General features: G+C 37.9%; 2 protein-coding genes across 4 annotated transcripts; one reads left to right on the forward strand and one right to left on the reverse strand.

Moving 5' to 3' along the window:
* The first annotated feature begins 2,172 nt into the window (after positions 1 to 2,172).
* Positions 2,173 to 3,813, forward strand: sst5 (somatostatin 5). The gene is made up of 2 exons (XM_061710212.1): positions 2,173 to 2,295; positions 3,594 to 3,813. The coding sequence occupies exons 1-2, from the start codon at positions 2,173 to 2,175 to the stop codon at positions 3,786 to 3,788; spliced, it is 318 nt and encodes a 105-aa protein (XP_061566196.1). The 3' UTR covers positions 3,789 to 3,813.
* Positions 3,814 to 5,267: 1,454 nt separating this feature from the next.
* On the reverse strand, positions 5,268 to 24,220 carry trip6 (thyroid hormone receptor interactor 6). 3 transcript variants are annotated; one of them, XM_061709547.1, is made up of 12 exons: positions 24,124 to 24,209; positions 23,652 to 23,692; positions 23,183 to 23,297; positions 20,124 to 20,334; positions 19,315 to 19,418; positions 18,356 to 18,469; positions 14,251 to 14,829; positions 11,960 to 12,056; positions 11,699 to 11,868; positions 10,060 to 10,238; positions 9,848 to 9,968; positions 5,268 to 7,182 (listed from the first exon to the last, which is right to left on the reverse strand). In XM_061709547.1, exons 4-12 carry the CDS (start codon positions 20,323 to 20,325, stop codon positions 7,051 to 7,053), a joined length of 1,698 nt encoding a protein of 565 aa, XP_061565531.1. In that variant the 5' UTR covers positions 20,326 to 20,334; positions 23,183 to 23,297; positions 23,652 to 23,692; positions 24,124 to 24,209; the 3' UTR covers positions 5,268 to 7,050. The 3 variants fall into 3 exon arrangements, with proteins under 3 accessions (XP_061565531.1, XP_061565532.1, XP_061565530.1); XM_061709548.1 differs by lacking the exon at positions 23,183 to 23,297 and having other exon boundaries at positions 11,960 to 12,053; positions 24,124 to 24,220; XM_061709546.1 differs by lacking the exon at positions 23,183 to 23,297 and having other exon boundaries at positions 24,124 to 24,220.
* Between the last annotated feature and the right edge of the window lie 273 nt (positions 24,221 to 24,493).

The raw sequence follows: 24,493 nt of genomic DNA on the forward strand, positions 1-24,493 counted from the left end.
ACACACTCACACAAACACATACTTAGGAGTTTATATTATATATATTTACAAATATTATGGAAGACAACACAGTAAGCAGGCTATTAATTAATGACATCAATAACCATTTTCCCGATTTTTGTTATCTGTGACTGTGATTGTGGGAAAGTATGACTATTGTGGAATCCATGAGCGCATTTAAACATGAATCATTAACACAAAACTGGACGCTAAACAGTGTGTACGACGAGGGGGTGCTTTTCACGGCAGGGGTGCTGAATCCGGCACAACACCGGCTTTCGCGAGTATGACGTTTATTTTGAGCGACGAAAAACAATAAAATATATTTATTCTAATATGTCAATGTAGCAGTGTGAGTGCCACGGGGCCCGACCGACAGGATGGAGAGACACGGAGTTTAGTGCAGACCCTTTTTATTTGTCACCACACACGTGCAGAAGCACCTTCACACAGCTTCTCCGACCAGCAGCTCCTTCGACCCCTTGCTGCTGTCCAGCTCTGCCTTATAAGGCAGGCAGGGTGGAGAGCGGCAGCCACTCAGGCGGATGGGACACAGCGTGTGTCCCATCAACCTCTCCACCCTGCCACAGTCAAGATCACAATAATCTTCCAATTTAGAACTAAAATATTAAAGAACTAACACAAATAAAATACACTTCAATTAAATACTTTTTTTTTTTTTTTTGTAATTTATTTTCCCAAGCCACTCCGGAGCCGCGGGTTGAGACCCTTGGTCTAATGGATGCAGAACGTCACCCCAGCCCTACTGTAGCGTCTTATAATGCGGTGCGCCTTATAGTGCGGAAAATACAGAAGTTATTTTCTAGTTTAGTCTAAAAACGCTGCACAGCAACAGGTGTGGCATTTAGATGTTAATTCTCCTTTTCCTTTTCTCCCCGTTGATGTAAAGTGATGGGGTAGTGTTGGACAGGTCATCAGGGTCCAGGCTGCCTCATTAACATTTGAGTCACACCGTGTCATTAACAGCACCGCGCAGCATGCAGCTCCTCACACGACCAGACCCCTGCAGAGATGCTCGGTCCAGCTGGGACTGATACAAGCCGTTATATCAGACTACACTCAGTACTCGAGTTGTAAAAAAAAAAATCAGGGGGGATGGTGGATTTTATCATATGGGGACAGATAATTTGTGCTGATTACAAATAATATAATATATTACAAATAATAGCAGTGACCAAAACACCTGCAGAAATACTGCAGGAATGACATAGCAGCAGTTAAATGCAGCCTTCTGTAAGCTTTAAATATCCACTGGGCTTACATCAAATACATCAAAACACAACAATAAAAACACTTTTCTGAACTTATCAATATGACTCTGTCCTTCACTGGATAAGTAACATGGATCACTGCAAAAACTCACAATCTTAACAAGAATATTTGTCTCATTTTAGTAAATAAATCTCATTACACTTAAAACAAGACTCATCACTGGAAAAAACAACAATTTTCATCTGTTTCAAGTAGATTTTCACTTGAAATAAGTAGAAAAATCTGCCAGTGGAACAAGATTTTTTAGCTTGTAATGAGAAGATAAATCTTGTCCCACTGGCAGATTTTCCTACTTATTTCAAGTGAAAATGTATTTGAAACAGGAGAAAATTGTCAAATAAGTTATTTTTCTGGTGTTATTTTTCTGGTGATGACTCTAAATGTTGAAATAGCAGTAAAACCACATTCATTGATGAAATTACATAAGGGATGGAAAGGGGGGAAGGCAGTTTTACAGGGGGGATGATTTGGACCGTTTTTATTTCAGGGGGGATGCCATCCCCCCTCAACTCCAGTACTGACTACACTACTTTCTTTTGCCTTTAATATTTAAAAGTTATTATAATATGCAAACATATCAACACAAAATGCTGAAATGTAGTTGCTTTGTTTGGATGCTCGTTGGGAATCAGCACGGCGGTGACCTTATTCTGTCCGCTGACACCACAGGCCACCTCCTTCGCTCTCAGCCAATCTTCTCCACCAATCACATCAATGTGCTGGCATGAGGATGAGGAGGATTTGAAGATGAAGAAACCCATTTGTCACCTCTTCCACCTCCTACACTTGTTAGTTAGGATTTGTCACGTCACCTGTGTCAAAACAGCCCCCGGGGGAATATAAGAGTGGGACTCGGCTGATAGTTGGATCTTAGTGAAGATGTTTTCCCCTCAGGTGCTTCTGGTGGCCGTGTGTTCGTCTGTGTTGTCGGTGAGGGTCAGCGGCGCTCCCCAGAGGGATCAGCTCATAGAAACACCGACACTAGACTTTGGAAACAATAAGGTGAGTTATATAAATGAGTATATATAAGTGTGTGGTCCAGTTTAGGAAAAGTGCTTTTAGCCAGTCTGCATTTTCAATCGGGGCTGCTCGTGAGTGGAACTTCATACCAACTGAGATTAGAAACCAATCAAATTATGCTTCTTTTAAATTTTATCTAAAAAAGTGGTTAATTAGTGGCCAAGGCTGTCAACATTAAATTTTAGTGCTTAATTTATGTTTAATTAATGTAGGTGTTTGTCTGATCCACCTGTCATGTTGCCTATTAGTTTGTCTAGACCAGGGGTCGGCAACCCGTGGCTCTTTAGCGCCGCCCTAGTGGCTCCCTGGAGCTTTTTCAAAAATGTTTGACCTTTTTTTCTTCTTTTCTTTTTTTCCTTTTTTTCTCTTTTTTTCTCTTTTTTCTTCTTTTTTTCTCTTTTTTTCCTTTTTTCTTCTTTTTTTTCTTTTTTCCTTCTTTTTTCTCTTTTTTTCTTCCTTTTTCCCTTCCCTTTTTAATCTCGACATTTTGACTTTTTTCACGACATTTCGACTTTTTTCTCTTAATTTTGACTTTTTTCTCAACATTTCGACATTTTTCTCGACATTTCGACTTTTTTCTCGGCATTTCGACTTTTTTTTTCGGAGTGCATAATGAAAAAAAAAATCTTTCCCAAGTTATAACTAATATTGATACATGCAGCATGTGCTGCCTTCATTCTAAGGCTGATACAAGACTTTTCATTTTTTGCGGCTCCAGACATATTTGTTTTGTGTGTTTTTGGTCCAATATGACTCTTTCAACATTTTGGGTTGCCTGACCCCTGATCTAGTTACACTGTTGCTTTTTGTGCATGGCTTTTATTCTGTGTTTAGTGCTTTTGTCTTGTTAGTTTTTGGCCTGTTAGTGTGTTACTGTGTCTTGTGTTATTAATGTTGATGTTACTGTTGCTGCTTCATGTTATTTCTGTTTTCGTTTGTAGCAATTGTCTGTTGTTGAGCTTATGTTAACCTGTGTGTGTATGTATTTTATCTTAGTCTCTTACCTTTTAGTCTTTATTCTGATGTAGCTTTCTTATTTGGAAATGTTTTTATTGATTATATCTTAATAATTTTTCTTTTATGTTGACTATTTTACACCAGTCCAGGGACAGCAGATGCAAAATAGCCTTTTTGGCTAATTCTGGCATATTTTACATTTGTTTAAATGTATTATTAATGTGCATTGTCCCTGATAACTAAACCTTTAAATAAATAAATTTAAGTTTTCCACCTGTCAGGTAGTACGACCTTTGGGATTTCTTTTCATTTGACACCTTTAGGATCCATCACGCTTGCTCCTGCTGAGGATCGTGTCTGAGCTGATGGCATCGCGAGCAGAAGAGATGCTCAACCTGCTGGAGGAAGAGGAGACGGGAGGCGGGGAGAGGATGATGAGGCGACACATCAACTTCTCCCAAAGAGAGCGCAAAGCCGGCTGCCGCAACTTCTTCTGGAAGACCTTCACCTCGTGTTAACTAGGCCTGTGTTGAAAAAATCAATTTCCCAATTCTAAATCGATTCTCGTATTAATTCCTAAAAATCGATTCATATGTCTAAAGATCGATTTTTTATTTATTTATTTATTTTTTAAATGTATGTATTTTTTTCATCATTACATTACAACTTTTGGTTATTTTTTTGTTTATCCCCAAAAAAGGAATGTTTTGTTGGACACGAGAATAACTGGTGCCATGTTTTTGCCTTTAAATATGTTTAAAGGTATGAAAACATTAAAGTGTTAGGTTATAATTGCATAAATTGTCTATATTTCATTACTTTATATACTGTTTTGGGGTTACATTTGCAAAAAATGCTAAAAACCAAATGCTCAAAAATTAAAAACCAAAATAGACCGAAAATTGAACAAATAAAAACGGAAACCGATTTCATCCGTCTCTGTTTCCTCCCTGGATCTGTTTGATAATTCTGACCCACGATGTTTCTGTTTGCAGTTCTATCAGCATTCTGGGAGCTGATTGGTCCTTACAGGATCATTAGCTGCAATACTTGCTGTTTAATCTCAATATAATACTAGTATTAATATGTTGCAGAACTACAGTCATATAATTCATGCAACAGCTCAAAAAACAGTTTTAATAACACTAACCCAAATCAATATCGGAATTGAATAGAATCGGATCGAATCAAATCTTGATAATCGATCCTGAATCGAATCGATCCCCCAGCCCTAGCGTTGAGACTGTTCAAGATGAGGGATTTTTATTTTATCTTAAAAAAAAAGGACAAACCAACACGTGTCCACTCCATGGTAACAAGATCATTTACAAATGTATTTTCCAGCTGTGATTTGAGTCTGACTGGGATGTGCACCGTATGTCAAATAAAATTTCCTGGTTTAAATGTTCGCCAAACTGTCTTACCTGCCGGAGTTTTGAATCGCATCTTCAGAGATGCTTAAAATGAGAAACGTTAACTTAGAAGTATGGAGGATTTTTTGTGACAAAATTAAATAAATAAATAAATACATCATTAATTAATTAAAATGTGTCATTAAAATTAGATTTAAACTGACAATTTTACATTTCATGATTCCCACGCAGCAACACGAAATCATTAATTAAATGTGTCATTAATTAATTAAATGCAATTTTACATTTCATGATTCACACACAAAATCATTAAATGTGTCATTAATTAAATGCTGAAATAATAAATATATTTTTTTACTTAAAATGAATTGTATTTGAATTAATTAATGACACATTTAATTAATTAATGTTTCATTCCCATTTTAATTAATTAATGATGTATTTATTTAATTTTGGCACAAAAAATCCTCCATATAGAAGGAACAGAGAGAATAATTTCTGTCACTTTAAACTCTTGATCCTTCATTTAACTTTAATTACAGTCACCAGCATGTTTGGTTCATAAACAAAAATAAACAAGTACATAAGATTTATATCTAAAAAGAAAGATGACAAACACACTAGTTCTGACTTGCCAACAATTTAATAATAAAGTACAATTCTACAATCAGAATTAGGAAAAAAATCCATTTGTATCCACATGTGCTTGACATTCATTAAACTAAATGCTGATTGTTTGTCTGTTTTGTTGAAAATACGGTTTATCCAGTACAAAACATCCTCCGAAAGAAACGACTCGTGTCACAGAATTGTGGACAGATTTATTCTACAAGCTCCGGTTCACAGCGTTTGAAAATTAGCACAGATGAAGCGCGATAAATAGATGAAACAAGATGCACGAGACACAAAACTGATTCAAGAACACAAGAGTCGGCATGATTTAGGACCGTAAAAGTACACCTGAAACATTTATGAAAACGATCATTTCAATGATAATGCAAATATAACGTATCAAGAGACAGGAAGAGAGGAAAAGTCTGAACCGTTTTCGTATCAAGATCAAGGTCTATCACAAAAAAAAAAGTAAACAAAAGCTGAATTCACAGTCAACCTCGTTTCAAAAATGAAATCAAATGAAATCCTTGAGGTAAAGCTTTCACACGTGTAGCCCTTTACGTTTCACACGTACGAAATGTGGACGGAAAAGAGAGACGATCGTAGCAAATACCGTCTCTCCGAAAGTCGAGCGCGACAACTCGGCCCACGAGTGCAACGACGAAAGATTTACTTCACGAGTGAAGAGTTAAGATCATGAACAAAAACCCGTCCTGAGGGGAAAAACCGTCACCTAATACTGAACATTCATCATCCTGAACTAAAAGCCATTATCCCTTCACCCTTTTTAAACCGGATATTGTTTTTATTCTGCAACTAGAGATGGGTTTTGGATCTTCGTCTGAATGGCACGTACACAAAACTCTCCACGTAACTCAAGCTCTACAAAAGTGACTGGCACCCTGTTTTCCTTCAGAAGACAAGACGTGTTCGACTTCATTGCACCTTCATCTTCAATGTAACAGTCAAGTATCAAACAACGGACAAACATAAAGCCAGACAAAAAGTGTTTTATAGACATTTAAAAAGGTAAAAAATCCTTTTGTGAACTTCAACTAAACAACTCCACGACACAACAATGTAACGATAAATGATGTTGTTGAGCGTTTAATGAAATCTAAAGGAAAAGAAAACCTGGTTGTCAAGGTAACTAACACATTCCTTTTGTCTACATTTCTTGTTTTTTTTTTTTTTGCGAGGCTACTTTCACTGCAAGTTTCACTCCTTCCTCTAAAGGCTAAAAACTTTCCAAAACAACCCGACTCACGATCAAACCAAAGCAGTATTTTATGTACAGTCACATTTTGTTGTATTCTGTGCTTTTAGAAGAGAGTTTGGAGGCAAGTTCAGCTCTCAATGACAGCATTTTACAAAAATACACATCTCATTTTTGGGATATTTTTGGACAAGTCCTCGTCTTAATTGCTGTGTGCATCAAAAATTAGTATCCATGTATTTTTATCCATATGATGAAGTGAAACGTTATTTGTGAGCAGTACCGATGTGGATAGTGGAGCCCAAGCTGCCTGCAGGTCAGGCTACCGTCGTACGAAACAATGAGCTCAACATGATCTACAATGTACCGGATTTAGAGAAGAAAAAAGAAAAGTGAAGGCATTGGAGAGGAGTGGATGAAAATGTGTGCATTACAATTCTCATAGCTATAGCGAAACATAAGACAAAAAAAAAAGAAGAAAGGTGAAAAATGGCACGCCTGTCTGTGCTATCAGTAACCCGTGGGCTGTGAAAGGGCTGGAGAGGTGGATGCGGAGCGGGTGCGGGAGACGCGGCGTTAGCAGTCGGTGGAGATTTTGGCGGAGAGGTCCTGGATGCGGCGAGCGCTGCAGCTCTTGCACAAGATGTGACCATCCAGCGGGTAGCAGCCCCGACCCTCGCCCTCGGACGACAGCAGGAGCCCACATTCCTGGGGAACAGAGACACTCGGACTCAACAGCAGCAGCGGAAATATTTCTCATTAAAATGGAAGTTCAAGTAGAGAAAGGAACATTAATGCACAGTTTTGCAAAACCTGCCCAAAGCTTCAAACTTTTTGGACCAATATATTTGAGTATCTTTCCAAAGTACTGATAACAAAAATAACTCAGAAACCAATTTCTTATTATTTTTGGAATACTGTGTTAAGAAAAAGCACTTTGAGTTTGATGACATTTGGGGAAAGTTCTTAGCTTTTCTTAAAAATGGTGATATTGATGAGGCCTTGTGAATAGTGATGCACCGATTGTTTGGTAACCGAAATTGTTCGGCCGAAAATGGCAAAAAAAACTGTTTCGGTGTTCGGTGGAATAAGTGGGGAAAAAACCGAACAATTAATAACAGCGTTGTAATATAAGGAAATAGACTGGCCGCTCCGTAATGGTTGCGCACCACATAAATAGTTGGTCAACCAAAAACTAACCACATAAGAATTTTACCTAACATTCACCAGCAGGTGGAACCAAAACAACATAAATCAATCTATTACAGGTGCGTTTAGATGACGAAATCAAACAGCGAAGAGCGTGGAGTGAAGTGGTGCGGTGCAAACATGTCAGCAGTGTGGAAGTATTTTAGAGTGGCAAAGAATAATACAAGAATGGCTGTTTGCAATGAATGTTCTGCTCAAATATCTAGAGGGGGCACATCTGCAAAGTCTTTCAGCACTACAAGTTTGATTTATCATTTGAAATGATAAAAAACCCTGAGCGCTTTAATGCATTTTTATTGTTTTAAGGCCTATGTTACAATGTTCAGTCAGTTAAGCCTAATGTAAGCTCAAAGATGGCCAAAAAATGTATTTTGCTAATTTATTTATTTTAAGTTATTGTTCTTTGCTGGTATAATGTCTGCTGGAATAGTTTCAGTTTTTTATGTTCAACAAATGTTTTCTACCTTGTAATTTTGTAAAAGATTTTTTTCTTTGAAACTAAATCAAATTTATTTGATTTATGCAATGGTGAAAAAATTGGCAAAATAAATGAAAAACTGCGAAGAACCATGTTCGGTATTTGGCCAAGTGTTTATTATTATTTTCGGTTTCGGTTTCAGCCACAAATTTTCATTTCGGTGCATCACTAGTTGTGAACATGACTATACTGTGAGGTGACCAGAAGAGGCATCGTGGAGATAATTTACACTTTATTTAAATACTTACATTTTAATTATGCCTCATATTTTTATAATAACCAATTATAATGACCAAACTGTTTTTTTTTTAATGTAAAGCTGCATATTCTATTTATTTTCATATTTTTAAGCACTCAAGCACCTTTTTAAGTTAAAATTTAGTTTTAGTTAAGTTGAGTTAGGACGTTTTAAAACTATCATTATTTGCTTTTCTGAGCCAGAGGCAACGAAATTTCGTTTCCCAGTGCACTGTGTGTTACATGTGTCCTGAAAATGACAAATAAAAACTTGTATCGTATCATATTTTGAGTTTATTTATTGATCTTTTTTTTTTTTTACCATCTAGTTTGTAATTGTTATTATGATTTCTGTTATAAGCTTGTTTTCATTTTAAGTTCATCCAGGTAATTAGGGGACTTCAAACAGAAGATAATCATTTAGTCCTTGATTTTCAATTGAGTTTAAACTTTTTATATTAAAACAAAATTTAAAAAAAATTACTTTTGTACACTGCTGGTATTTCAAAGTCTCTTTGTCTAAAACTGTAGTTTACATTAAAAATAAGAATAATACATTTGGTGTTGGAGATCGTGTGGAGAGGAACAGGCGACTCACTACCATGTGTTCTGGGCCTGCCCACTGCTCGGGCAATATTGGAGACAAATCAAAACTGTCATGGAAAAGGTATTAGGAGCAACAATCCCATCCTGCTTTGAAACATTGTACTTAGGTTCCAGACCAGTTACTGTTAAGGGCTTTGAAAACAGGTATATGTTTAATATTTTGTTGTTGGCGAGTTAGAAGGCTCTCACGATAAAGCGGTTGCAAACTGAAACTCCCACCGTTGAGGACTGGATCAATGTTATCCATGACATTTGTACTTAGACTTTAACAGGAAAAGTTTGAAGACTGCTGGAAGTCATGAACTGAATATGTATCCTCCTTTAGATTGGACTTTAAGTAATCTTTAGTAGAAGAGAATAATCCACTAACTCCCCCTAAGTTCTTGAGCTACTCTACTGTCGTTTTTAATATTTTGACTCTGTGATGTTTCAAATATTATATTGTTTCAGGTGGACATGTTTGTAACTAGTCCCCCTTCCTTTTTTATTTTCCCTTTTCCCTCTCCATTTTCATTGCTATGATACTAGGAAAAGAGCAGGTAAAAGATGTGAGAAATATTGTTTTTTTCTTTCTTTTTTATTATTATTTTAATTTTAGTTTTATTATTATTATTTTACTTTTTTTTCCCCCTTCCCTTTTTTATTATTTTTCCCCCTTTTCCCTCTCTTTATGAATGAGTTGTCTTTTTTTTATTTTATTTGTATTTATATAAAAAACAGGGACATGATGCAAGCATGCAATATTGTATGTATCACCTTTGTTCCAAATAAAAATTTGAATGAAAAAAAAAATAATAATAATAAGAGCCCACTAATAAGCTCCACTGAACTCTGCCGACTCACCTCACAAATGTAACAGTTGACGTGGAAGCTGCGGTCCAGAGCGACGATCCTCACCGTCTCCTCCTGCCCCAGTTCAGGCATGATGGGCTCGCCGCACACCGAGCAGCGCGGCGCGTACTTCCTGTCAGGGAAAACCGGCATCAGAAACATTAGCGGGAACTCAGTGACGCCTCTGTATGCGCTGTAACAAATGTGTGTACGTGCAGACGTACCGGTGGAAGTCGTCTATGCAGTGGATCTGAGACGTGGCGTCCACGGTGAAGGGAACCCCGTCCAAGCAGCAGTTACAAACCACGCAGGTGAAGCACCGGGGATGGTAGGCCTTCCCCATGGCACGCAGGATGCGGTCCAGGATGGGCTTGGAGCATTTCGAACAGTGCTCTAATGTACTCTAAAAAAACAACAAAGATTAAGATTATTATCCCAATACACCCCCTACTTTCTACCACTAGCCCTAAAAATGAAGCCACAGGATTAGGGCCCTTGTAATCTTCTCTAGGGATTGGGACACCACTTGCTACGTCACTGCGTGGTTGACGTTCGGGTACGTAAGCGACTGCGTAGTTACGTTTGCACATACGTCACACCATATCAGGAAGCTGAGAGATAAAAGCTGTTTTAATTTCCGCTGTAGCGCTTTTAATATGCCACTTTATTAAGTTTTAATATTTTTTCAGGTGTAAAAGTAACCGTTAAGATCCCCAACCTGGGCTCAGTTTATCCAAATAACGCCTGTTAAGAAATTTGATCCGATGTTTTCGGGGATGAGAAGAGCCACCAGCGATTTATGGTTCCGCGTTAAATCGCCGTGTAACCTTCGCCGTAGTCTCTGCGTTGGTGTAACGCGGAACCATAAATCAGCCTTTATTCTGGCGAGATCTGAAGATACAACGCAACAACGACCAAGCGAGTGATTATGTACATTCACTGAGTGAATATTATGAAAGTAAAATATATACCGTATTTTCTGGACTATAAGCCGCTGCTTTTTTCATAGGTTTTCAACCATGCGGCTTATACAAAGGTGCAGCTATTCTGTGGATTTTTCTTCCACCGCTCGGGGCGCTCTAACTGGAATTAGAATCAAAACTAAGAAAAATAAATCCACAGAAGAATACGCTACTTCTTGTTTAGCAGATAGAAGTAGGTAGAAGCAGATTTCAAACAGATAAATAGATAAATAAATACAGGTTATTTTCTCTTGGTTCTGTCCCGTTTTAATCAGCAAAGTTGCTGCCGTGTTAAAAGGATCTATTAGGTACAAACATGTACATCATTTACAGTTCAAAATCGTTCTGTACATGTAGTAAAAATCTAATCTAACAACATAAATATATGCGGCTTGTATATCTTTTTAAAAAAACATTTTGTAAATAGAGCGGATGCGGATGCGGCTTATATTAAGGTGCGGCTTATAGTCCAGAAAATGCGGTATTTCTCACTAGAAATGTAATCAAAATGCATTTTTATGCAGAAACTAACTCAAAATATTGATTTTATTCACTTAAAATTAGAAATGTCTGCCATATTTTTTGTTTGATTCAGTCTGCAAATGATGACGTAAAGCATTCTGGGAAATTTTTCTGGCCCTCGGTCGCAAAGTCAGCATCTGAAATCCCTCGCTCTGAAGGGCTAGATTGATACACACTAGCCCTCGTTATGTCCACTACCCCTAAATGCAAAGAGGAATTGGGACACCACTACCCTCACGGGAATGCGCAAAATTTAGGGGTAGGACTGAAAAGTAGGACTAGGGGGGGGAAGGGAATGGCCCTAAATCCCAATCCATTCAGGACAGTTGGGATTACTTGGTCAGAACAGAAGACAGATCTGTATCCGTCCTTCACTTACAATGTAACAGCTCTCACAGTAACTCTTCTTGTCAAGTGCGTAGAAGGGTTGCCCCCGGAGACGGGCGTGACAGGTGATGCATGTGAAGCACTCCACGTGGAAAACCTGCTCCATGGCGATGCAGCCACTGCCATCGCCCACCACGTTGTCCCCGCAGCGCGCACAGCGACCTGAGGGCACAATGTACAGAAATGTTAGACGAGGTTTTCTCCGTCACAAACCAGAATGATGATTTGACTGCGGCGTTCGTGGTTTCTGTACCAAAAAAGTCTTCTGAAGGTGGGTGGTTCATATCATAGACCAGCTTCTTGGTGAGACGATCCAGCTCTTCTTCAGGCCTCATCGATGCTGCCCCCTGCTGGAGGAAACAACAACTGATGTTTGAAACTGCAAGACTCTAATCCTTCAATGGACCTTGTTTCAGTTTTCAACTTAAATGTGCTCAAGGCAGAAAATATCAAGCACTTCACTTACAAAAGTACGGAAGAGTATTAGGGCCATGCAGGAGAAAAAATATTTGTGAGGGGAAGATTTTTTTTTATTGTGCACTTCGAGAAAAAAGTCGAAATGTTGAGAAAAAAGTCGAAATGTCGAGAATAATGTTGAAATATAATTTCAAGAATAAAGTCGAAATTTCGGCTTTTTTCCTCAACATTTCAACTTTATTCACGAAATTTTTACTTTTTTCTCGAAATTGTATTTCAACATTACGATGGAGTATTAGGGCCAAACTAAGACAAAAAAGATAAATTGGAAATTATGAGAATAAAGTCTTAATTTTACGAGAATAAAGTCGTAATATTACGAGTATAAAGTCGTAATTTATGGAGAATAAAGTCGTAATATTATGAGAATAAAGTTGTAATATTATGAGAATATAATTTATGAGAACTCTAACAGGAAGAGCATCTTCTCTCTGTGTAAAAATGAGGAATATTGAGCATCTTGTGAAGTTATATTTATAATATATTTAGTATTACAACTTTATTCTCAAAATATTACTTTATTCTCGTAATATTACAACCTTATTCTCAAAATATTATGACTTTATTCTCGTAATTTTATGACTTTATTCTCATTTCCATTTTTTTGTCTTAGTTTGGCCCTAATACTCATCGTCGTACAAAAGACATTTCTCATATGAAATTTTCAGACTAAAGGTTGGACTCACACTTCTCCAAAATCAAACACACCAAATAAATGCTGATGTTGTATTTAAGGATTGTTTTCTTAATTTTAGCATATTGAAAAATATAAATAGTTTCACAGAGCTCAAGTTTGCTGTAAATCTAAACAATTCATCTTAAAACTGTCTGAGATGCATATAACTCTGTTCCTGAAGAGGAAAGATTATGTAGTGTTTGTGATGGAAATGTTGTTGAGGATGAACTTCATTTTTTGTTTCATGTCCATTATATGATGAAGCCAGGCAGCTTTTATTTCAGAAAATGCAAGATTTGAGACCTGAGTTGTTTTGGACTGAGGATGAAGCTAAGTTGGAATGGTTTTTCAGAGATGAGGTTTTCTCTAAAGCTACCTTTATAAAAAGAGCCTGGAAACAGAGAAAGGACAAATTATATGGAAACTGAGAAAGGATCTGTAATTTGATCTGTAATGTAAAAGTGGAATTTATCATTTTGTGTTTGTGTTTGTACCCAGCTGATGTTTGTTTGCTGGCGTAGTGTATCTGTGTCTTGTAAGCCCTTATAGGCTGGAACCTTAGAGGTGTATGCAGTACTGGAGTTTAGGGGGGGATGAGGGGGGATGGCATCCCCCCCTGAAATAAAAACGGTCAAAATCATCCCCCCCCTGTAAAACTGCCATCCCCCATTTCCATCCCTTATGTCATTTCATCAATGAATGTGGTTTTACTGCTATTTCAACATTTAGAGTCATCACCAGAAAAATAACTTATTTGACAATTTTCACCTGTTTCAAGTAAATTTTCACTTGAAATAAGTAGAAAAATCTGCCAGTGGGCAAGATTACAAGATTTATCTTCTTATTACAAGCAAAAAAATCTTGTTCCACTGGCAGATTTTTCTACTTATTTTAAGTGAAAATCTACTCGAAACAGGTGAAAATTGTTGTTTTTTTCGAGTGATGAGTCTTGTTTTAAGTGTAATGAGATTTTTTTTACTAAAATGAGACATTTTAACTAGAAATAAGACAAATATTCTTGTTAAGATTTAGAGTTTTTGCAGTGATCCATGTTACTTATCCTGTGAAGGACAGAGTCATATTGATAAGTTCAGAAAAGTGTTTTTTATTGTTGTGTTTTGATGTATTTGATGTAAGTCCAGTGGATATTTCAAGCTTACAGAAGGCTGCATTTAACTGCTGCTATGTCATTCCTGCAGTATTTCTGCAGGTGTTTTGGTCACTGCTATTATTTGTAATATATTATATTATTTGTAATCAGCACAAATTATCTGTCCCCATATGATAAAATCCACCATCCCCCCTGATTTTATTTTTACAACTTGAGTACTGGGTGTATGACACATTAATAAATAACAATTCAATTCAATTCATGCAGATTTGAGCTCTACCTTGCTTGACTGGTAAGCAGGACTCTGAGTGACTCCAGCCTGATTATTTTCCATCTCCCTCTTGGACATGGGAAGCTGGTTAACTCTCCCCGCTGGCCCCGAGCCTCCGCCCTTGTACCCGTCAGAGTGCATCTCCTGGACCTGAGAGCTGGGGTGTGGGGGGTACCAGCTCTGGGAGCTGCTCTGGGTCTGGGGCGGGGGTCTGGTGGTGTGCTGGCGAGGAGGCGGCGGCGTGTACGCCTGCTCGGCCTGCCTGCCGGTCTGAGAGTAGGTCACGGGCTGGGCCGTTTTCACCTGCACGCTGAACCTGGGCCCGGTGGGGGTGGAGGCGGTGGTGTAGGAGGCCGGGACGGGCTGGGGGTAGGGCTTAGGACTGGACGAGCGGTAGTAGTCCTGCTGGTGGGAGTACTGGGGGCTCTGGTGCTCACTGGGGTAGGGGGGCGCCGGGTGGTACTGGCTCTGCTGGGGGTGAGGGCTGTAGCCCAGGGAGGGCCGACCCTGAGGGGGGACCGGACTGTGACGCGCCGGCTTGTAGTGATCCCCTGAGATGTATTTGTTGTAAGGCACGTTGTCGTAGAGCTGTGGAGAAGCAGAGATCAGAGGTGTCAAAAGAATTCACATTCATTACTCGGGTAGAAGTATAGATACTAGAGTTTAAAAATACTCCTGTAGAAGTTGAAGAATCAACTCAAGTTTTTTACTCAAGTATAAAAGTACTGGTTTCAGCAGGGGTGTCAAATGTGCGGCCCGAGAGAGATATCCGATAATATATTTCTTCTACAAATCCATCGTTATTCCACAAATAGAGCAGTTTGACATTTGTTTAGTTTTCTAGAATGCATTTGACGATTTATTTCTTTGTAGACGGTCGTTTATTTTTATTAACTGACTACTATTATATATTTTCGCAGGAAAAATATCACTGCTAAAAAAGATGATAGAAGATATTTATTCGGAGAATTTCAGCTTTGAATACGAGGATAGTGACAAAGTAAAACAGTTAAAAAAGAAGTGCTGACTTTTTCGGCACACTGGCGTAAATATCTGCGCCAATTTTTAAAAATAAATACACTTAATTGTACTGGAAAAATCTCTAAATCACAAAGAAACACTCTCGGATGTAATAAGAAAGATTTTGATTTTAATTAAATTTCCTATAAAAAAAACATACTTGTTTCTGTTTATCTTTGTAAAATGATAAAAAATGAGAAATTTCAAGAAAAGATCCTGAAGAAATATATTTTACATAATTAGAGTGTAAACAAAGTGCATATTTCCTTTAAAATTAACTAAACTGATATTGGATTAGATAACAATAGTAAAAAAAATAATAATTACAAAAAAAAATTTTCGCACCGTTTTTGTTATTTTGAGCATGCGAGAAAAAAATGGGTCAAATCCGGCCCGCCAAGCAAAATGAGTTTGACACCCCTGACTTAAAGTATAAAAGTAAAAGTGACGTAAGGGGGAAAAAAGCCATTAAGGACAAAAGCCATTGAAAATGAATGTATCTTAGTATAATGCAAATCTATTAAAGAAGCATATATGTGTACTATTGAGCATTAACATGTGTTTCAGAGAGCAGGAGATATGATGACTAGTTGCCTATAAGTATTGTAATGGTGCAAAAAGTCAAACTTCAGAGGCATGTTATCATTTATCCTAACCTTTATTGGAATGTACATCCAAGTTTAGTTGCAGGAATCTGAGGGAACGGATGTAAGAACAAAACTGGACAAGAACATCTGAAACAACCACAACCAAATTCACTCTATCCGGACGGAGAAATTTAACTGGATAGTTTTTATTTAAAGGCCAAAATGAAATAGAGTAACGAGGCTGTTTTTAAAATGTAAGGAGTAAAAAGTACAGATAATTGCGTGAAAATGTAAGGAGTAAAAGTAAAAAGTCGTCTGAAAAATAATTACTCCAGTGAAGTATAGATAACCAAAATTTCTACTTAAGTAAGGTAACGAAGTATTTGTACTTCGTTACTTGACACCTCTGGCAGAGATGCATCACAAAACCATTCACACAGTGGCGGCTTGTCAATAGGGGGCGCTAGGGCGCCGTCCCCATTAAAATCACAGGAAAAAATATAGACACAATACACATACATTATGTAATAAACAGTGGCGAGTGGGGATTACAACACAACTATAAACTCTACTTGAACATATTTTTTCTGTTATTTTTTATTACATATCACTACATATACATGTAGCATATTTTACATAAACATATTTAACATTTTTCAAGTAACATATTTGAACAATTTTTTCAGTTATTATATAGAGATATTGACAGATATTGTCTGAAAAATGATTCAAATATGTTATTTGAAAATTTTTAAATTTGTTTTGTTGATGAGAAAATATGTTTCTCTATTTTTCTTAGTTTTGTGAGGGGGGATATATATTGTTTTTCGGCACTACCTTGTTCTCTATAGCTGATATAACATGAATTACTCCTATGTGGGATCAATAAAGTTCTTATTTTTGTCATCTGAGAAAATTAAATATATTATATTTGGTGCCTAACTGTTTCCCAAGTATATTAGTGCGTGTGTGAATGAATAAATGAGACGTAAAACGTACATTTCTTTGTCACATCTGTAGACTCATAAAATGTGTCTGACTTTTAATTTTTCAAGCCTTCCCATCCCATACTGGGTTTATTCAGAGTAGTTTTTTGTGCAAACCGAAATAGAAAGGTTTCAATGGCGAAGGGCGCCGGCCAAATGAGTGTGTATTGTATGTTCTTAAACTTTTCTTCCATGTGACTTCATGCTGGTCTCTAATTGGTTACTCAAAGACTCTCCTCCGGGCGCAGCTCTCTGCGTGGCCAATCAGCGTGTTTTCTGTCATTCTTCATCCAATCTGATTGATTCATGAGCTGTCAATCAAAGTCACACCTCTGACAGTGTAGACGCGCGACTGCATCTGTCACTCGCTACAAACGGAGTCACAACGACAAGACAGGAGACAATGGCAGCAAAAAAACTACATTCGTAACCCTAACCCACTATAGATACACTTCAGGTGGAGCTTTGTTTGGTTTATTACACACACACACACACACACACACACACACACACACACACACACACACACACACACACACACACACACACACACACACACACACACACACACACACACACACACACACACACACACACACACACACACACACACACACACACACACACACACACACACACACACACACACACACACACACACACACACACACACACATAGTCATTTAGTCACATGCACACACACACACACGCATGATCATATACATACACACACACACACACACATAGACATACACACTGGCTTGTTCACCTGCATGCTGGCTCTCTAGTTTTTGGGTTTAGGTAGCGGTAGCGATAGCTTAGCTCAGACTGCGATCAGATCTCAAGATTTAGGTCGATTGCTGTTATTGTTTTGGTTGGCTCCGTGCCGGTTTCGTGCTTTGTTTGTGGTTTTTTGTTGCAGATTTCCAGTGCTTGACGTGTGTCTCCGTGTGTTCCTGCTTCCTGGATTGGCAGTGGATGTCGTCACCCCCCCCCCCCCCAAAAAAAAAAAAAAAACAAAAAAAAAAACACTGGGTTTGTATGTGTATGTTTATGTATGTGTACGCATATGTGTGCGTATATATATGTATATATTACATATAGTAATAATGCACATATATACACTTTTGGTTTCTACCGTCATGGTATCAATCAATAATATGTGTGCAGACAAGGTAAAAAAAAAAAAAAAAAAAAAAAAACTACATTCGGTTGTTTCATTAGAAAATAATAATTTCACGAGGCGTTCGCCGGAGGAAAAGAAGCTGATTAAGGAGCTTGGACCAACCAGACCTAAGAATCCAGGCAAGTGAAATGGCAGATTTCAATCAGAAAGTCATTCAAAAATTTGCTGACCTGAAGGAGAGGACAGCAAAATTTATGTTCAAGTAGAGTTTATGTTGTGTTGTAATCCCCACTCGCCAGTGCACCCCCCCAAAATCTTTTATCACCAGTCGCCACTGCATTCACATGTACACTCAGATTTTGTCCCCCTACGGTGAGTCACGTGTTCGGTCGTACCTGAGCGCTGGAATCCTGCGGGTGGCTGTCCAGGTCGGCCAGCATCCCGGTGAGGGAGTCGATATCTGCATCAATCTTGGAGTGATAGGTGCCGGGCTTCTCTGGACCTCGGTGCTAACAAAGAAACATTACAAGAAGAGAGGTGATGAGGAAAATTTTGAGTTTTAAAGCAGTAACGCAGACTCATAGATAGGCCTGTGTTGAAAAAATTTCCCAATTCTAAATCGATTCTCATATTAATTCCTAAAAATCGATTAATATGTCTAAAGATCGATTTTTTTATTTATTTATTTATTTTTTTTTATTATTTATGTTTTTTCCATCATTACATTACAACTTTTGGTTATTTTTTTGTTTATCCCCAAACTGGTGCCATGTTTTTGTCTTTAAATATGTTTAAAGGTATGAAAACATTAAAGTGTTAGGTTATAGTTGCATAAATTGTCTATATTTCATTACTTTATATACTGTCTTGGGGTTACATTTGCAAAAAATGCTAAAAACCAAATGCTCAAAAATTAAAAACCAAAATAGACCGAAAATGGAACAAATAAAAACGGAATGTGGGAAAAAACAAAACCGATTTCATACGTCTCTGTTTGCTGCCCTGGATTTGTTTGGTAATTCTGACCCACGATGTTTCTGAAAGCAGTTCTATCAGCATTCTGGGAGCTGATTGGTCCTTACAGCATCATTAGCTGCAATACTTGCTGTTTAATCTCAATATAATACTAGTAGTAATATTTTGCAAAACTACAGTCATATAATTCATGCAACAGCTCAAAAAACAGTTTTAATAACAAATCTATATCGGAATCGAATCGGATCAAATCAAGATAATCGATTCTGAATCTTAAGAATCGGAATCGAATCGATTCTTGACATTTGAATGGATCCCCAGCCCTACTCATAGATGGGTTCACTTCTATTTCCTGAAGCTGCAGAATAATGTCACCCACCATCAGGTCATAGTTGTCCATGCGGGGGCTCCAGTTGCGGTCGTCTTTGGGCCCGTGGGGAGGAGCGTAGTAGTGATCACCTGAGGAGTGATGGATGGGCCCACCTGTGAAACACATGTACGTCATCTTTTCTCATCAGCAGAACATTATTTAAAAATGAACCGTAGGTATGCTGGCCCTTATCAAACGACAGATTTATACTTGATATTCTTTTGTACCATTACAGGTAAAAAAATAAGGGCAAAAAAAAAAAAAGAGAACCATCCCGATGATAGTTTAAAATATTAGCTCTAAGCCAAAGGCCGGCTTCTACATGACTTTACTTTCTGTGTGGATGTTTGTTCACATCCATCTACACTTTCACACTTGATGTATAACGTACAAGTTAAACTAAATTTGATGCTAAAATAACTTTGCTAGATAACAACTGATGAAGCTGCGGGGTGAATAATTTACACTGAAATTGTTTCAGTAGGGGAATTTCTCTTAAACTAGCAAAGATACAAATATTCATAAACTTGTCAATTATGATTTGTAACCACAAGAATCCTAGACTGGATAAGATGGAGCTTCTTTCGGTGCACCAAACACACGTTTAGAGGACGTGATGTGTTTACAGTTCCTGAAAACACTCAATGTCTTCCTCTTCTGGGCGAGCCATGTTCCTTCGTACAAAGTTCCTCTTTGTCACAGTTATAAAAAGAGCACAGAGAACAGAAATAGTTTCTTATAACGCTGCCAAAAGAGTATGACTTTGTAGATTTTTCCTCAAAATGACCCCAAACCCTGGTTCCAGTTGGTCGTCTCACCTGTGGGTCCGGTAGCCATGTACCTGGTGCCCATCCCTCCGCCTCCGTTCTGGTCATACTGGCCATATTTTGGTCTGAAGTCTGACGTGCCCTTCTTGTTCGGGGCTCGGTAGATCGCTGCCCCGGCGGAGTGGGACATCTGGGGGACGGCTCGGTCTGGGCTGTCCAGAGTCCTCGGTGGTAGCCAGGTGGGACCGGACATGGCACGTTTCTGAGATCAAATAGCAGAGGTGTCAAGTAACCAAGTACAAATACTTCCTTACCTTACTTAACCAAAATTTCTACTTATCTATACTTTACTGGAGTAATTATTTTTCAGACGACTTTTTACTTTTACTCCTTACATTTTCACACAATTATCTGTACTTTTTACTCCTTACATTTTAAAAACAGTCTCGTTACTCTATTTCATTTCGTCCTTTAATAAAAACTATCCAGTTAAATTGCTCCATCCGGATAGAGTGAATTTGGTTGTGGTTGTTTCAGATGTTCTTGTCCAGTTTTGTTCTTCCATCCGTTCCCTCAGATTCCTGCAACTAAACTTGGATGTACATTCCAATAAAGGTTAGGATAAATGATAACATGCCTCTGAAGTTTGACTTTTTGCACCATTACAATACTTATAGGCAACTAGTCATCATATCTCCTGCTCTCTGAAACACATGTTAATGCTCAATAGTACACATATATGGTTCTTTAATATATTTGCATTATACTAAGATACATTCATTTTCAATGGCTTTTGTCCTTAATGGCTTTTTCCCCCCTTACATTACTTTTACTTTTATAGTTTAAGTAGTTTTGAAACCAGTACTTTTATACTTTTACTTGAGTAAAAAACTTGAGTTGATACTTCAACTTCTACAGGAGTATTTTTAAACTCTAGTATCTATACTTCTACCTGAGTAATAATGAATGTAAATACTTTTGACACCTCTGTCAAATATGAGTCTTTTTATGAATATAAATCACACCTTTAATCTGGAATTGTAAAAATAGACATAATTATGATCATGAGCATATTTGAATAGAGCAGGGCTGTTGCGTGCGTTTATGTAAAAGGTAACCAATGGAAACTACGGGATGCTTGGGAGTTTGTTTCCTATGGCAACAGCTCCAGACAGAGCTCAAACAACAGCCTTTGAGTTGAGGAGGAAAAGAGCGGCCCTTCTAATGCTCAGGGGTTTCCAGCAGGTTTACACGTGCACGAAAACACATGTGAGCGTGCGCTTCATCACACAAACAATTAAGCCAAACACTTCCAGCACGTGTGCGCACACAAACACACACACACACACACACACACACACACAGGTGCAGATCCATGGCTACCATCTTGGCTGTTATCCACAACAATAGTTATTGTGTTTGGATGTTTATACACCAGTATCACGTACTTCTAAATGAAGCTGAAACAAATACAGGCCGGGAAATATTGTGTAAAGATGTGTATCTGTATACAACCCGACACCTGGCTCATAACAATATCATGTATTCTTTGTGGGATAAATCACAGCTGAGCTGAAAAAGTGCTGAAACTGACGGCCTTCAAGATGACACTCTTATATAAAAAAGGTCATCCAGTTTGAAAAGAGACCACGTAGTTTAGGAATGGGTGATATTTTACCGTTCACGATATACCGTCAAAAAAATTCCCCACGGTAAGAATTTGTCATCTCGCGGTAAAAATGATAAATTCCCGTTGACATTTTTGTGTAAAAAACATGGCGGAAGGAGGATCTGAGAGTGAGGAGCTTGTTGTTAAACGAGGCTCCAGCTCCGTTATCCGGAACTGTTTTGGATTTAAAAAGATGTGACGAGTAGAAAACATCATCTATTATATGCAGAGTCTGCAAAAACAGAAGGAAATGGTTGTTACATTTTGATACGTTTGAACGTTTGACAATTACGAAAAAAAATTGCAATATTATCTAATTTGTGGCATGTTCCAACCATAGGTTAATTTGCACATTTTATTTATATTAGAAGAGGTCATCACTGATTGGATTTTATTTTCAGTGAACTTCTATTTATTTGTCCTGTTTCTTTATTTATCAAGTTGTATTTTTTTCTACTTTGTGATTTTATAAGCTAAGAAAACTTGTTTTGGGGGCTCCAAAGACTGAATGTGGTGATAGATTTATAGTTAAAAAGATGGAGTTGAATTGGTATTTTTTTTTATCGTCATTTTTATCGTTATCGGGATAAATGCCAGAAATTATCGTGATACATTTTTTAGTCCATACCGCCCATCCCTAACGTAGATTACTTTAAATTAATTTTAAAGGGCTGTTGGAAATTGTAAGAAACCAGGGAAAATTAGAAAATACAAGAAATGTTCGTAAGGTTATATTTTCAACACCACAAAAACTAACTTAATTTAATGGACTTTCAATTTTACAATACAACTAATTCATTTTTGTATTCTTATTACTTAAAAATGAGGCCAAACTGAAAAAATGTATACTTTAAAGCCTTTATTTAAAAGTGTGGATGCCTCTTGACATCTGTGCATACATCTACTGCAACAGACGACACATGATGGACTAAAAATACAAGCAGGGTCATTGCTGTTGTGACCCCATGCACAAAGATATCGTGTCGCTGACAGAAAAACCCTAAATAGATTGCAAATACGCACACAGCCGATGGGATTTAATAAAAGCATGTTCAGTGTCAAATTAGTAACCCACTCAGACTGATTGTTTGTGGGTCTGTTAGCTTCCTCTCTGATAAGAAGATTATAATGACAAGTGACACGGTTAGGTGCACACACAGAATTACAATGTTTAATTTAACACTTTTGTATGTGTTTTTCATGATTATATGGTCTATAGTTTCCTTTAAACCACGCATTTTCAGCATTATTGTCGCCCACGTGAAGGGAAAGAGTGACCACCACCACTATCAACCCAATTTAACAGTCTGTCTGAATCCGGATGAGCACACACTCAAATCCGAGGTTTGGCCTGGCCGGGAAAATTAATCTCAGCAGTTTCATCACTGTGTGATTTTAATCCATGTGTTGTTCCTGCGTGTTTGCATCACTAATCCCTCACATTTATCCATCAGGTCAGATGGGACTCTTGCAGACTGAAAACTCCTGAAGTGTCACAGCTGAGCAGAGAGGGAGGCGACGGCGAATAATCAAAGAGGACTTCCGGTGGCCTTTCACTTCAAAATAAAACACAACACCAAAGTTGCTGCATCAGTTACACAAAAATTTTATTTTTAAAACGTGAGACTACTAAGAAGTATCATTGTTAATTACTATTATCACCTTGACGGAGGTTATTGACATCCTTTTTTTTTTAAATTGACCGATTTAACTGCTTTTATTTTGAAGGCAAAGGGTGGTGGTTAGATTAACATATTTGGCATAATATGACTTCAATAAAGCGTTATGTGCTGCTTAAAATGAATAAAATAAGAACATTTAAGCAATTTAAATCCGTGAATGGAACAAAACAACCACAACAATTGCATCCTTATAACTTATTTAAAAAAAGAAGAAGAAACGTGACCTACCTTTCACAGTACTGTTATTGCTCTCTTTTCCTCAGTGCCATCTACAAAATAAAAACAGTAAAATGAATCAGAGCAGCTCAATAACACACGACACTGTTTTATTTAGCCGCTTTGAGGTAATAAAACCATAAACTCCCTCATAAATATCCATCTGCTCGCCCTGATGTGTCTGTACGTTTAAAACAAAGACATTGAGGGGGTGAATCTCCCATGCTGGATGAAAATGACCCATGCTAAAGCCCAGTGAGAGGCTTGTTTGAGTAGTTTGCGGGTTCCAACTCGAGCACAGCTCGTGCTTTTCGCCCCCAGGCCAACTTTCAGCCACCAAAGAGGAAGCGACGCACAATAATCGGACACCTACCGTCCGAAATAAGGCACGCACAAGCGCGACTACAGCTCCGATTAAACGGTCAGAGATGACCGAAAGTTGTCCCAGACATACTTTCCTCCTGCCGAAGCGGGATTCACCTACTTTGTCCGGATCCGGAGGCCTCTATCTCTGCAGCTCTGCAGCCATGTCTGCAGCGGAGCCGCATTCCCCACCGGTGACGTAGCAGGCTGGCCTGCAGGGAAAAGTGCTGCTCAGCTCCTGACGTCAGCGCTTTTACCCTCTTTTTCAAAATAAAAACTTTTCTGGACGGAGAGCCAAATTATTTTGACTAGTCTTCGACTAGACAAAATAATAATAATTGGAAATTACGAGAATAAAGTCATAATATTATGAGAATAAAGTCGTAAAATTACAAACATAAAGTCATAATAGAATAAAGTCGTGAGGAATATTAAGGCCAGGCAGGAGAAAAATAATATTTTAGAGGAGGATTTTTTTTTTCATTATGCAC

Source organism: Cololabis saira, chromosome 20 (genome assembly GCF_033807715.1).
Source record: "Cololabis saira isolate AMF1-May2022 chromosome 20, fColSai1.1, whole genome shotgun sequence".
Classification (NCBI taxonomy): Eukaryota; Metazoa; Chordata; class Actinopteri; order Beloniformes; family Belonidae; genus Cololabis; species Cololabis saira.